Here is a 14,741-nt window from a genome sequence, read left to right on the forward strand (position 1 = left end):
AGTGACATTCCCCAGTTCTACACATCCACAACAGCTGACTCACTGCCCAAGATCCCTACTGACTTTATCCTTGAAAACCTTATCACATGGAAATATTTTCTCATTAGATGTATTGTCAACTCACAGCCCACCAGGAGAAACTATTGCTGGCATTTACATAATTGATATCCTATGATCAAGAATTCATCTTGAGTTAAATAGGGGGCAGGGGCAGAATATTCATACCTTGATATCTTTAAATGTGTTAGTTGTATATCCATTTTGTCAATCACTGGAGGATTAGAAGACTCTTCTCCAGGAACCAGGCTAAATTCATTCTCAACTCTGATTAAGCCAAGATCTGCTACCAATACATTGTGAGAGATGGATGACTGAGGAATTACTATAACTGGAGCTTTGAGATTGATGTCCATTGAAAGTCGGAAGCTCTTTTTAGCAAAATCCTTCACACTCAAAGCAGCCATTTCAGCAGCTTGAACTGTGGCAGCGCTCAGGGCATCTTTTGCAGTTTGGAAGTGATTTAGGAAGTTCTGTGAAAAGGTATAATTATGCAGCACAATAGCTAGTTTATAATGCTAACAGCAACCAAATAAACAAAGATAAGAATAGACACATCAACTCAGGATGTGGACAGCACAAACAACAGAGTGTTGCAAACAGAACTGTGGTGAAAATTGTTGAAAGTAATAACCTGTTCCCTATTTTCTTTTTTCTTTTTTTTTATGGCCAAGGATTAATGTGACTTGAATCAAAACAGCAAGTCTGAATTCAGACTCCAGATCTTGTCACAGTCATGACATCATCATCATCACTATGATCCAATGGAAAAAGCAGGACTAGGAACAACCATCATGCTGGGATACAAAAGAATGGTACAAATTCTGCACACCTGGGAGTTCGTTTCGGAAGTGTCTTTAAAAATACTTTAAAATTAAAATGCAATAATGAAAAATAAGTTCATCTCTTACCAGTAGTGACATGAAGAATTTATGCAGATAAACGATTTGAATGCAGCCCACTTTCAGTGACATTTTACCATCTACCTTGGACATATCTGTATAGGCTTCTTCTTCTGTAGCATCTGGATAAAGTGACATTGCAAACCGAAAGACTTCATCTCCCACTATTGAGACAGTCTGCAAAGATAGTATTCATTCAGCACAATCATGTTCTTGTAGATTTCTATAGGAACATTTTACACCTTTCTCAGTGTTTATTTTTCAAGAATTTTTTTCCATCCAATTAGCACAACAGCTACATTTAAAAAAAAACATGCATTTATCCCCTATGGAGCTTCAAGCAACATCATGAAAGATAAATAGTCCTTGGGTATAATAAGGACTCTGTCTGATCAAGCCAAATTTATTAATGTACCTCTTTTCTCTGCACTTGCTGCATTCAAACTGTGTTCACAACAGATACAATAATAATCATAATGTACACCACATATGGATTTTTGAATGAAAGCAATCATAGACATATTACAACTATTTGAGACCATTTATACCTTTTGTTTAGCCAGAGAAAGAATCAAGCACCAGTTTTAAAAATTAGAATAGAGGACATATTCCTAGTTTAAGCAAGGTATGTCATGCTAAAAGCACAGTTTTGTCACTAAAGTTCACATTTAAAAGCAAACTGTGATGCTCTTCAGTTTGTCAGAGATTGGAGAAAACTCCCATCATCTTCTGTTTCTTCCATGCTCAATGCTTTGCTTCCTCACCACCCAGCAAAAGAAGTATTCCATACTGCCTCAAAATGCATACCCTTTTGACTTTTTCGGCACATTCCATTTACCAGCACAGTTTCTAAAACTGGCAGGCATAAGGCAAGACCAAGTCTGAAAATCTGTTCCTATCAATTTTCTTGAACCTTCGTGTGAAGCACAGATGGCTCTCAGCTTAACAACCTCACTTCTCATATTCACCTTTTTATGAACTGTATTAGGATCAACGTTTGTTATTATGAAGTCACGAAGCCTGGCAAACATTTCTGTCTGTTTCGTCATTGTAAAAACGGAGGCTTCCATACCTGGCAGAAAAAAACAAACAAAGGAAAATGTTCAGCTTTCAATTCAAAACAGTAGTGTGATAAAAGAGGATTTCTTAAAGAGTGGTTAGTTATTCATATCAGTATTATGGAATAACTAAATCCTATGGCAGTGATATAGCAGTGTGGATCTGCTCCGAGGCTGGATAGGAAGATGATGGAGGCCACTCTGCACTTGCTACAGAAGACCATGATCTAAATACATCAAAGAAAGAGAGTCCAGAGCTTGCTTCCATGCTATGGGCACAAGAACATAGGAAGAGCTCTGATGGACCTGGCCAATGGCCCATCTTGTTCTCACAGTGACCAATCAGATGCCTGTGGGAAACCTTCCAATAAGACCTGAGCACAACAGCACTCCTGCCCCCTCCCTTTGGCTTCCAGCAACTGGTATTCAGAAGCATAGATATATTGAACTCAACAGGTAAAAAAAAACCTATTAAGCAAACTGTTAGTTTCCCTACATTTAATTAAGGATATATTTCTATGATTCACAGACATCTTCATATGCTCAAAATGGATATTATTTTACAAAAAATTAATAAAATGTCTATGCAATTTCAAATTACAGAAATTCATTTACCTTGTATTCGGATATCAGCAATGTCACCTTTCTGATCACAGACTAAAATGTTGAAGGCACTCAATTTGGCAGTGAGCTTCAGGTCAAACCCACCATCGTGGGTCACAAGAGCAGAAACTGCGCCACAGAAAGACACATTAAACAACAACTATTAAATAATAGTTTTCCAGTTCGGATGTTAATGGGAAACTGGTTTTAAGGAATGCCTCCCTGCATATGAACTGGACTGTGCAATCATCATCTGAGGCCTTTCTTCATGTATCCCCTCCATGAGAGGTCTAAGGGGTGGGAATACAAGAATGGGCCTTTTCTGCAGTGGCTCCTCATTTGTGAAATGCTCTGCCTATGGAGCATGGGTAGGCAAACTAAGGCCCAGGGTCCGGATCCAGCCCAATTGCCTTCTAAATCCGGCCCACGGATAGTCCAGGAATCAATGTGCTTTTACATGAGTAGAATGTGTCCTTTTCTTTAAAATGCATCTCTGGGTTATTTGTGGGGCATAAGAATTCGTTCTTTTTTTCTTTCCCCAAAATATAGTCCTGGTCTGAGGGACAGTGGACCGGTCCCCTGGTGAAAAAGTTTGCTGATCCCAGCTATGGAGGCTTGACTGGCACCATCATTATTTATCTTTAGGCAACAGGCAACTTTTCTCCATCTTTTGGCCTTTAACTATCTGTGTCCTTTTAGAAGTGGGTGGGGTGTTTTTAATGCATTTCCTTTCCCCTTTGGTTGTAATGCATCAGTAGGGGGTGTTGGGTTAGTTGGTTGTATGTCAATTTGGGTTGCTCTGGGCAAGTTAAGGCAACTAACAAATCTAATAAATAATAATTTAAAAGATCAGGATAGAAGTACCAAAGGTAAGTGTAAAGGTAAGTGCAAAGTTTAAGTTGACAGCAAGCACACAGGTTACTTCATTAAGGTGTTAGTTATGTATGAACTAGCTGAATCAGTGTTGACTAAAGCACTGTTGTTGCCACTACACATAAGGGAACAAACAGGATTCCCAAAGGATGCGCCAAGGGCAATCTGGGGCTGGCAAGCCATTTTCATGGGAGAAGTGACAGGCAGTATTTGGCATGCTTAACCAGGGCCCTCTTTAGCATATGCGGCGCCGGGGTGCAAAGATCTGCCCAGCGCCCCCAAATTACCGTATTTCTCCGTGTAATAGATGAGGTTGTCCTATACACGGGTAGTGGGGGGGCGGAAGCTGCGCACTGCCAGCCATCTGGTTGGGGGGCACACAACTCTCCCCATGCCACTGCAGGAGGACAGCAATCCCCGCAGAGGCTTGGGGGGGGGAGGCTGCATGCCTGCCAATCATCTGGCGCCTACCAGAATTCGGTGCTGGGGTGCCCAGCACCCCTTGCATCCCTGGGTAAAAATGGCCCTGTGCTTTAACCCTTTTCATCGCTGCTTCCCTCCTACAACCCCAATTTTGAACCATTCTCCACCTACACACCCTTATCAATGAAGTCTCAGGAGCCCCAGCAAGATGAAAATTATTTATTTATTTATTAAATGTCTATACCGCCCTTCATCTGAGGATCAGAGGGCTGTTTACAATATAAAAACACAAAAACATGTAACATAGTAACGAACAAAAACAATGAACCCCTCCATACACAGTTTAAAAGGCCATAGATTGTTTAATTAACCAAAGGTCCAGAAAAAGAGGAATGTTTGTGCCTGGCACTTAAAGATATGTAATGAAGGTGCCATGTGAGCCTCCCTGGCATAAAAGTAGCTAAGGGGAACAGCTGCAGAGGAAGAGTTCTGCCTGCTGTTTCCCTCTCCCTACAATCTCTCACACACTTAGCTTTCTTTCTCATGCAATGCCGTGGCTTGTTCTTTTGGTCTCCTTCATAGCATTAATGCCCATTTTTACTCTTCTTTTGTCCCCTCCTCATATTATGTCTTATGCTAAATCAAATAAAGCACTTGGCAAAATGTAAAGTAGTATATAAATTAACACACCACTACCATCCTTGGTTATCAAGAAGGATATAGCAATATCCTACATCACAATACCTGGTTTTGCAAGAACAGTTTTGGGCTCCTCTGAAAGCAGCTTTCGATCAGTTCTCTTATCAGCAGGTGTAAGTTCACTTGTGGCATATGTGAAAAAATTCATGATTGACAGCAAGGCTTCGGTGTGTAGCAACATGTCCAATGAAGAAAAGGAGACCTAAGAAAGAGAAAGTATGTCACAGAGGATCACTGGCATCTTGCCTTAGAGCAAGGCCTTGGATGTCTGATTATTTTTTTAAAAAAAACCTGCCCTTTAGCTTATGTATAATTAATTGAACTCATGCCATTTTAATTTGTATATTGTGATTATGTTGTCATTTGTTTATTACTTTGTTAAGAACTTAAGAACAGCCTTGCCAGAGCAGACCAAAAGCCCCCCTAGCCCAGCATCCTGTTTTCTTAGTGGCCAAACAGATGGCCACGGGAAGCCCACAAGTGAGATATGAGCCCAGGAGCACTCTCAAGCAAGTGGTATTCAGAGGCATAGGACCTCCAACGCTGGAGGTAACAGACTCTCCGTGTCTTGATAGCCTTATCCCCTGTGAATCTGTCCATTCCCCTTTTAAGGCTGTCCAAGTTGGCAGCCATCACTACATCATGTGGTAGCAAAATCATATTGTTTAAGTCACATTGCATATTGCCCTGAGATAAACATTATAAACCGTGGTATATGGATATCATAAATAAAATTTAACTTTGTTTGCATTCATTTCTCACACAAGCTTGTGAAGAGCATGTCGATCCAATAAACTTGATCCCAAAACCCTTTGACTAAGTTAACAATTGTTACAAAAACTACACCATACTATATAGCAGCTCACTTGCCAACACATTTCAGTACTTACATTTAGTGCTTGCTTTGTACTTTTGTAAATTGTTTCAAAATGTGCTCCATCTGCATCAGCCTAAGAAAAGAATTGAAGCTTCAGATCATTATATAAATGGAAGCAACAGCCAGAGGGTTCCTCTGACCTAACATCTACATGTGCCTGCCCTAAAGCAGCCACACCCTGTCCCAAAGTGTCACTCAGATGACTGAGCTGTGTTTCACAACTTCCTAGACCACAGGGCAAGAAGGGTTAAGGAAGAAAGAGTTTTCTTCATCTCAGATGAGGGTAATTAATTGCCTTCAGGGAAAATCAGATCCTTGCATCTTTATTCAATCTTATCACCTAAAGTCATTTCCCACTCTCTGCCATCCCTCAATCTCCCCTACCCCTCACCTGTCACTCATACAAAAATTACACCTTGCTGAATGAGACCAGAATAGCACCAACCAACCAGATGATCAGCTAAAGGACTTAGCCTTAATACAATGTTCAATTAAGGTAACCATAACATTTAATTCCCAGTTATTTCACTTTGCTGTTCCACATCACTGAGCATAAAAAGTCCTAATTTTGTTTCTTCAACACTGACTCATAAGATCCCACAACGATCTTTAGTTAAAAAAAATAAACCTTTATATATTTCATTTTTAAAAGATGCTCGCCAGATTCATCTGAAGAACTAATGATGTTCAGAGGATCTCCTTTGGAATCTGTGGGTAAAATAAGAAGCACGTTTACAGAGCTCTAATTTATTTAGCATTCATTTTGCATAGTAAAGTAATCAATGCAATAAATGTGTTAATGTTTCAATGATACAATGTTTTTTGAAGAAATGGTGTATAGCAGCAGAGGGAACCCCTGGCCTGTGGGCCTAATTAGGTCCACCAGGCAGTTCTGGAGAAGCCAAGCCCACCCGCCCTACAATGGACATCATTTCTGACAACAGTGGTAGGGCAAGCAAATATTAGGCTGGGCCAAAAAGGGGGTTGTGCCTGCAAAGTCCCAACAATCAGCTGAATGTCAGGGCTTGCATAGCACCATGAATGGCTCTTTGCAAGCCCTCTGATGCCTCGACTATCTGAACATTGGGGCTTGCACTTTGCATGCCCTGACAATCAGCTGGTCATGAATGTAGGTGATAGGCAAGTGGGTGGACCTGTGAGTGGCCCTGCCCACCTGTCAAACTTGGCTCACAGGGGGTGGGTGAGATAGGGATCTGGTCTGCCAGCTGGAATTTAAGCAACTCAGAACAAGACAAAGGATGAGTAAAGAGGGTTATTAAGTGACATGAGCTACTCTTCTACAAGCAAATGTAAAAGTGCTTGTTTTCAGCATTAGAGATTCGCTTCTTGGAAGAAATTATTTCAGCAACTATTGAATTTTCATCATAGCAACTCATTCCTTTTCCTCCTCCTTATAACCTGAAAGCTGCTTTGGAAAAGTGTGTGTGTGTGTGTGTGTGTGTGTGTGAGAGAGAGAGAGAGAGAGAGAGAGAGAGAGAGAGAGAGAGAGACTCCTCCTTAAATTATTTGTAGCAAGTACCGTATTTTTCGCACCATAGGACGCACCGGACAATAGGACACACCTTGTTTTAGAGGGGGGAGAACAAGGGGAAAAAATTCTTCCGCTCTCTGCCCAGCGCCCCTTCAGTGAAGCGGCAGGAGGCGCTGCGCAGAGAGTGGGAGAATTTCCCCCCTCTTGTTTTCCCGCTCTAAAACAAGGTGCGTTTAAGGTGCGTTCAGGCGGCTACCTTGGAAGCCTGGAGAGCGAGAGGGGTCGGTGCGCACCGACCCCTCTCGCTCTCCAGGCTTCAGGTTCCTTTCGACCTGCTCTTTGGGGCTGGCGGGGGGAAGCCCACCACTAGCCCCAAAGAGCAGGTCAGGGAGCAGCGGAAAGGCGCAGCAGAGAGGCTGCTGCCATAGTCACGCGTCACTTCTCCAGCTGGGAGAGGGTCCCGGGCTATGGCTTCTTTAGCCCCACGCGCGCTCTCCCGGCTGGAGAGGTGACGCGCGCCTATGGAGGCTCCTGCCATAGCCCCGCTTTACCTCTCCAGCCAGGAGAGGGTCGCAGGGCTATGGCGTCTTCGCTCCATAGGACGCACACACATTTCCCCTTCATTTTTGAAGGGGAAAAGGTGCGTCCTATAGAGCGAAAAATACGGTACCAGGTTCGGCCCTTAAATTAAATTTGTGACATTTAACAGGATACACTGCAAATGAAAGGGAAGACTGGCCACGTTAGGAAAATCTGAAAAAAAATATTTTAAAATGTGAAAGTTCTATGAGAAACCACCACCCACCAACTACAATCTTACAAGTGTAAGAACTACACTATTTATACATTTCTATTTTTCATCACAGGTTTTCTCAAAAACCTATAAACACACATATAATAATAAACACTCAATTACAATAAACCAAAAGTTGTGTAAAGCTTATGGCACAGAGGCAGCCAACAAAGGTCCTGAAAAACTACCTTTAACATTCAGAAGCAGAGGGTTCCAACTCTACAGCTCTATGATTCTATGTAAATCATAGATGGACACAGAATCAGACATTAAAGAACACAAATTGAACATGTAGGAAAGCAATCTGCAAATTTAATATTGTCACATGAAGAACTGTTTGCACCACCTGAATTACATTATTTTGTCAAATTCTAAGTTAACCTTGACTTACCAGTGAATTCAAGGCACTTCATGTGGATTTTTTTAAGATATGCTGTAGCAGTCATGGAATGTGTTTTAATTCTGCTTTCAGTTCCAAGCTGCAACACTGTTAATGTGTGCAAAGGGCAGCTTTTCTTGTCTATCTGTTTCATTAATGTTACTACAACCTAAAAGAAAAATACAGGACATTTCAAAAATTGCAACAGAATGCATTTGAAGACTCAAAAGTCAACCATATATAGTTGAAATCAACACCACTTACCTGGTTTCTGGCAACACTAGTTTCCAACTCCCAAGTGAAAAGAGCCGATCATCATGAATACTGTTCAGCATTTACTATAGATACCTGCTGGTTACCCACGACTTTTGAACTCAGTGGGCTATGTTTCATTGAAACTATGGTTTGAGAAGCAGCCTTGATCAAAACTTCTTTTGTTCTCAGTAACCATAGGTTAATCAAACCAAGTTTCCCTGAGTTCAGACAAACAAGGAACTGTGGTTTGTTTAAAAGCAAAAACTTTAAAACTTTTTCTTGGAGAGGGGACATGATATTAGCATGAGAAGCCAAGACTCATCACAGCTCATTCATGCAATGGGAAGCTAGGCCTTTGTACCAGAAAATGAGGAAAGTGGCATATTTTACACTGCTAACAACACAGATTTGTGGGCCTATCTTAGAGGCTTTCATGTGTCAAGTAATTAGCACAGATAAATAAAACAAACTTCAACATTTAGGCTTAAAGAGACAAACAAGCTGTCATACCTCTTTGATTTCAAAGTTTAGCAGCATATTGGTAATAGCCTCCTGCAGGACTTCTTTTGATGTGCCCAGTAAGTTATCTTCTAACATAGTTTCTTTCTCAGCTACCAGTGTTTTTGTCTTTTGTTTTCCATTTCCTGCTGATATGAAAGACAGGTTAGTTCCATTTGCAAAACAGCATTTTTATGGTTATTCCTCCCAAAAAAGGAACAATGGTTCTCACCTGGAGACTGTTTCTCAGAGATATTGAACATGTGGCATTGTGAGTTTTGCTGCCCTCTTATGCTTCAAGACGGGAAACCAGGAAAGGTCTTTGCCCGCTATGCCATGCATTTATCACCTCTGAAGAAACAGAACCCTATACTAATTCCAAAAGCTGCACTGGCTGGCATGGATTGGTCCAGACAAAATTCACAAAAGGAGAACAAAGGGGGATGGGAGACCAAAACAAGAAACCTCAAAGACCAAACTATTTACGTTACAAGGTTTTTAAAAATAACCAACTAAGATAGGAAAAGGCCACTGACTGTTCAATATAATCCATTTGAATATAGTTTTCTGTAGGGACATCAACTACTTTCTGCATTAATTTTCAGGGCTGCTTTGATTACACAGCTCCCAAAAATAATAACTAAGCAGGAAGCAGTTTTCACCATCTGCTATAGTTACCAAGGGAAAGGAAAAACAAAAATTCCTGCTCAATAGCTTAGGTAAAGGTAAAGGGACCCCTGACCATTAGGTCCAGTCGTGGCCGACTCTGGGGTTGCGGCGCTCATCTCGCTTTATTGGCCGAGGGAGCCGGCGTACAGCTTCCGGGTCATGTGGCCAACATGACTAAGCCACTTCTGGCGAACCAGAGCAGCGCACGGAAACACCGTTTACCTTCCCGCCAGAGCGGTACCTATTTATCTACTTGCACTTTGACATGCTTTCGAACTGCTAGGTTGGCAGGAGCAGGGACCGAGCAACGGGAGCTCACCCCGTCACGGGGATTCGAACCGTCGACCTGATCGGCAAGTCCTAGGCTCTGTGGTTTAACCCACAGCGCCATCAATAGCTTAGGCAGTCCTTATTTCTCATTTTTTTCTTTGGCACTGCATAAATAAATCAGGCTCAAGCCCACACCTAAGAAAAAAATTACTTCCAGTCCTCTTTTCATATTTTATTCAAGAGACAAGAGTATGTCTAGTGAACCTGAGAAATGCTTCTTCTCCTATGATCCTAACTTTTAAAACTAATCCAAGCCTCAGCAATATGAAGCATCCCAAATGAAAATCTACAAAGGAATGGGAAAACACATACACATTTTACAATGAAGACCGACTTACCTTCAGTTTTTGCTAGTGGCTTTGTGGTTTGATCTGCTTCAGCAAGGTTCTCTGTCACTACTTTAAGCAGAACATTCAAATCCTCTTGACTTAGAATGATCTAAACAGTGGCATATAAAGTCAAATTATCTGTCTCTGAATTTGAGAGCTTCTATCAAATGTTCAACTGCTGGTAAATGCCAGGGATCTTTCTTATATTGACCAATTACAGGCAGATACTTGCTGCCTATTACCCATCATATTGTGGGTAATAGGCAGCAAGTATCTGACAAGCCAAAGAGACCTGCAGTATTGGATTCATTCTTGCATCCACAGCAGTTTAATCATGGGGTTCCAATTCCTCAGCACAACCTGCTTTCCAGCAATGCTTCAAAGCAAAAGTCACCACAGCTAGAATGCTTTCTTTCTTGCCCCACTCTAACCATACCCTGATTAGTGCCTTTTTTGAGTGGCTAACTATAAACTTCTACTTATGATCTCTACATAAAAGTTTTCTTATGCTCTTGCTATTGTCTGTTGTATAATAAAATAATTATCCATTTAAAAAGTACCTTTATGACCAATTCAATATTTTCCGGCTCTCCAGTTCTTTCTCCACACAACTCTCTCTTCAACTAGAGTTGAAACTCTGGAGGCAGCATAGAATAGTGGCTGCTGCTGCTGTACTACCATGCATGTCAGCTGCTAAGCAAGGAGGCTAAGCAACTCTCTCCTGCCATTCCCTGGTTTGACTCTATTTATTTATTTATTTATCCATTCATTTCCTAGCAGTGAGCATATATATATGCTCACTGCTAGGAAAGTTTCACATAGTTCACAGCTTCACATAGTTGAAGTCTTGCCACATTTTAAATGTTTCTGCATGTTTCTCTGCATCACTGCATTAGTCTTAACGTTCTCTGAAGATATCTGTCACAATAAAAAGAACTATGCAAGCATGCCTTTGAAAACAAAAATTAACTTACATTCATTACATCTAGATGCCCTTTGATTTCCACCATTGGTATTTTGTGATACCATTCTCCAGCCAGGTTGCGATTCACAGAAAGGTTCAGATTAATAGGTTGTAGAATTTGGATGTCAGGTTGAGAGAAACCTGGTTGCAGGATTGCCCTAAGTAACAACAAACAACATGAATGTTTTGGAATGATGGACCAGCCCCAAACAGCATTCTGACTATCCTGATTTAACAGCACATGGATAAGAAAAGTTTAATTCACCTTGACAACTTAAGTTGTGTCAATAAGACATCCATTTTATCCATGACAGGGGGGAGTGAACAGTCCTCAGCCAGCACCAAATTGAATTTGTTTTGTATCTTGATCAATCCCAGGTCTATCACTATAGCATTAGATGAAACTGAAGACTGAGGGATGAGTATAACTGGAGCCTTTAGATTAATATCCATGGAAAGACGAAAGCTCCTCTGAGCCAAACCCCTCACACTTGTGGCAGCCTTCTCTGCAGCCTGCGCTGTAGCAGCACTCAAAGCTTCTTTGGCAATTTGGAAGTTGTTCAGAAAAGTCTGCAAGAGGGAAAAAGCAGTGATGATTTCTTCAGTGGCACTTTCTTTTTATTGAATATCCCTTGTATTAATACATCATAAACTTTTCCCTATAACAGTTGCAGCTGTTCAGGAAAGATTTCAGATTCTCAGACCCAGATCTTTACTTAACATGTAGGTCCATCCTTCATCATGAAAGATGGCATAGCGATGACTTTAGCAAGACAAGATCATGACAAAGCAGGAGCAGTAACTGATGGCAAAGCAACAAATTAATCCAAATCAAAGTCTGACTTCCTTTCGTGCCCAGCAAGAGGCAACTAGTCTGGTAAAATGGAACTAAGAGCTTCAAATCTGTAAGAAGTTTATATAATTTCATACGGAACTTTTGCTTCTCTAGGGGACTGAATCAGGCCGAATCCAATGAATATGAGAGCCTATTTTATTTGGAAGAGGAAAGAAAACCTAAATAAATTCCCAAAAGTATATTTCCAAAACACTCTCATACAATTACCAAACTGTATCATCTTGCATGGTAATGCAAAGGCTTCCTATTAATTCTATACGTGGCATTATAATGCAAATTCACTTGATTGTTGGGTCTTACCAGGAGTGACATGAGGAATTTATGTAGGTATATAATCTGAATGCAGCCCACTTTGAGAGACATTATCCCATCCACTTTGGACATATCTCTGTAGGCTTCTCCCTCAGTAGCTTCTGGATACAATGCCAAATTGAAACTGAAGACTTCATCACCAACTATAGAAACAGCCTAAAACGGGAAGGGGGGGGCAGAAAGTACATATAGTTTTCAGTTTCTAGATCAGTGTAAACACACACAGGTATTTGAGCAGTTCAAATTATCTTAGGTGCATGTGAGTTTTATCTCCATTTCTAGGAATGAAGTTCTGAAGATTAGCATTACCTCAATGAGTAGATTTATCAGCTCAGATTGGATTTACAGGTCAGTCTATTCAGCCCATTTCAGAGACAGAATTCCCTGTATGTGATTGTCTCATAAAGTATTTTCAAAGCAAGGAAGCTTTTTAGCTAACCCAATGAAGATGTCATATCCCACCAGCCACTGTTATTATTTATTGTTAGGTGGTTATTTATTCATTCCCCATCTCTTGCACTAGACAATGGTTATCCCTGTCTTTCCAAACAAAAAAGCAAACATTTGAGATGCTTCAGGACATAGAAAACATCCATGATGCCTCTTGCCTTATCAATCCTACAAAGACAATTTGTAAAACTGGCTTCCATAGGAAGAAGAAAATCTTGCTTCAGTCTCTTCCTGCCCAACAGCTTTCAGACACAATGCAGGGCATGGAAAGCTTCCTCCTCTGCAGCCAGCCTCACAAACCACATTTGCATTCATCATGAGAGCCACTAAGAAGTCAAAAGAAGTGCTCAGTTCCTCCCTAACAGCCCCCATGGATGGACATTGATTCCTAACCAAGCAGCCATTTATTCTGCAAACCTGTCCACTAGAATCTAAGAATTTTTTTCTATCCAGTTTTGCAGCTTGTAATTCAGCTCACTGAATCTTTTTTTTTTAAAAAATAGTCCTAGTGAAACACCATTACATGAATTATATAACAACATTCAATTTTAGTGTATTATACCTTTTTATGAACTGTCCTTGAATCAACATCAGTAACAATTATATCTTTCAGCCGTGCAAAGAGAATGGTTTGACTGGACTGAAGAAACAAAGATGAATCAAGACCTGAGAGAGAAGAATTGGTACATGCAATTTCAAACCTTTCAAAATTATATTTCTTTCCAACTTCTTAAAGTTGTGTATTTATTTATTACACATTGTGAACCTTGACGATACAGTGAACCAAAAATATGAACATAAGAAATCAGCCATGAATCCTCAAAGAAATTAAATCAAGGTCTTCAGCTATATTACAAGTTTTGATACAAGTTTTGGATACAAGTTCTTAAAAGGTCCCCCCCCACACACACACACCCCTTACCTTGAATTTTGATTTCAGCAATATTGTTCTTTGCATCACAAATGTTTAAACAGAAGGCATCCAACTTTGCAAACACTTTGAAATCAAACACATCCTTTTCTTTGTGTAGTTTTGTCACTGTGAGGAAGAGATTTGTACAATGGATTTTTTGCTGAGATGTGAGCCAATTCATGGAATATTTCCAGATAAGCTACGTTGAAATGAGAAATTCACCATACCTTTCTTCAAACTAGCCTCTTTGTTCTGTTTGCCTTCCTGTATCTGCAATGACCCTGTACTCTGACCCCTTGACGGGACAACAGCCATGAGGTAATTGAGAGATGAGAGAAGGGCCTGCGTGTGCAGCAGCAGGTTTAATGATGAGAAGGACACCTAGTTGGGGAGGGAGAAGAGTCACAGGTAGTGGGAGTTTCTTATTCACATAGTATGTGTTTACTATAATAGATTACATTCTGTCACTTGGGGGAAAATACGGAAGCCTTATATGAATGAAGAAATCATTAATATGTTTAGGGTGTTCTTTCCAGTTAACTAGTTGGAAATATTTGGGGGAAATGCAAGCCAAACAGTAACAGCAGTACCATGAAGTACACCTTGGTAAGTGATGGGCATATTAATTACCTGTGCTACTCTCCAGTCCAGAACCCTGATTGGCCAGAAGGGTAAACCATGGACTACTAAAAATTAGAGGCCTTTATATGTGGAAAAATGTCCAGAAAAAGAAAGAAAGCCCTTTGGCCTTCCGTCTCATTACTTTAATTTCTTATTTGGACACAATGTTTTGGAAAGACACACCACACGTGGCCACATGAGACAAGGGCAGCCTCATCTTCAGATGCAGACATATCTGGGCCATGAACAACCATGGGTCCCATCCTAATTTCAAAGTTAGCTCTAGGCAGACAGCTCATCTTAGCAAGCTAATGAAACTGTAACCGGATTTATTTTAAAATATATATATCATAAAGCTAGGAGGAAGCAACCCAGAGGGAGAATGAGA

General features: G+C 40.7%; 1 protein-coding gene across 5 annotated transcripts in view; it reads right to left on the reverse strand.

The window, feature by feature from the left end:
- Nucleotides 1–14,741, reverse strand: part of VPS13C (vacuolar protein sorting 13 homolog C) — a 100,312-nt gene that overhangs the window by 42,889 nt on the left and 42,682 nt on the right. For 4 of the 5 annotated variants that reach the window (XM_053365351.1, XM_053365349.1, XM_053365347.1 and 1 more), the window contains 16 exons: nt 13,960–14,113; nt 13,742–13,858; nt 13,382–13,485; nt 12,358–12,525; nt 11,467–11,771; nt 11,212–11,359; nt 10,247–10,346; nt 8,922–9,058; nt 8,169–8,325; nt 6,121–6,200; nt 5,506–5,565; nt 4,661–4,817; nt 2,633–2,749; nt 1,928–2,031; nt 969–1,136; nt 226–530 (listed from right to left, as the gene is read on the reverse strand). In XM_053365351.1, coding sequence (XP_053221326.1) covers nt 226–530; nt 969–1,136; nt 1,928–2,031; nt 2,633–2,749; nt 4,661–4,817; nt 5,506–5,565; nt 6,121–6,200; nt 8,169–8,325; nt 8,922–9,058; nt 10,247–10,346; nt 11,212–11,359; nt 11,467–11,771; nt 12,358–12,525; nt 13,382–13,485; nt 13,742–13,858; nt 13,960–14,113 — 2,381 coding nt within the window. The remainder of the gene's footprint in view (nt 1–225; nt 531–968; nt 1,137–1,927; nt 2,032–2,632; nt 2,750–4,660; nt 4,818–5,505; nt 5,566–6,120; nt 6,201–8,168; nt 8,326–8,921; nt 9,059–10,246; nt 10,347–11,211; nt 11,360–11,466; nt 11,772–12,357; nt 12,526–13,381; nt 13,486–13,741; nt 13,859–13,959; nt 14,114–14,741) is intronic. The other variant, XM_053365348.1, reaches the window with a different exon arrangement.

This window comes from Podarcis raffonei, chromosome 14 (assembly GCF_027172205.1).
Source record: "Podarcis raffonei isolate rPodRaf1 chromosome 14, rPodRaf1.pri, whole genome shotgun sequence".
Taxonomy (NCBI): Eukaryota; Metazoa; Chordata; class Lepidosauria; order Squamata; family Lacertidae; genus Podarcis; species Podarcis raffonei.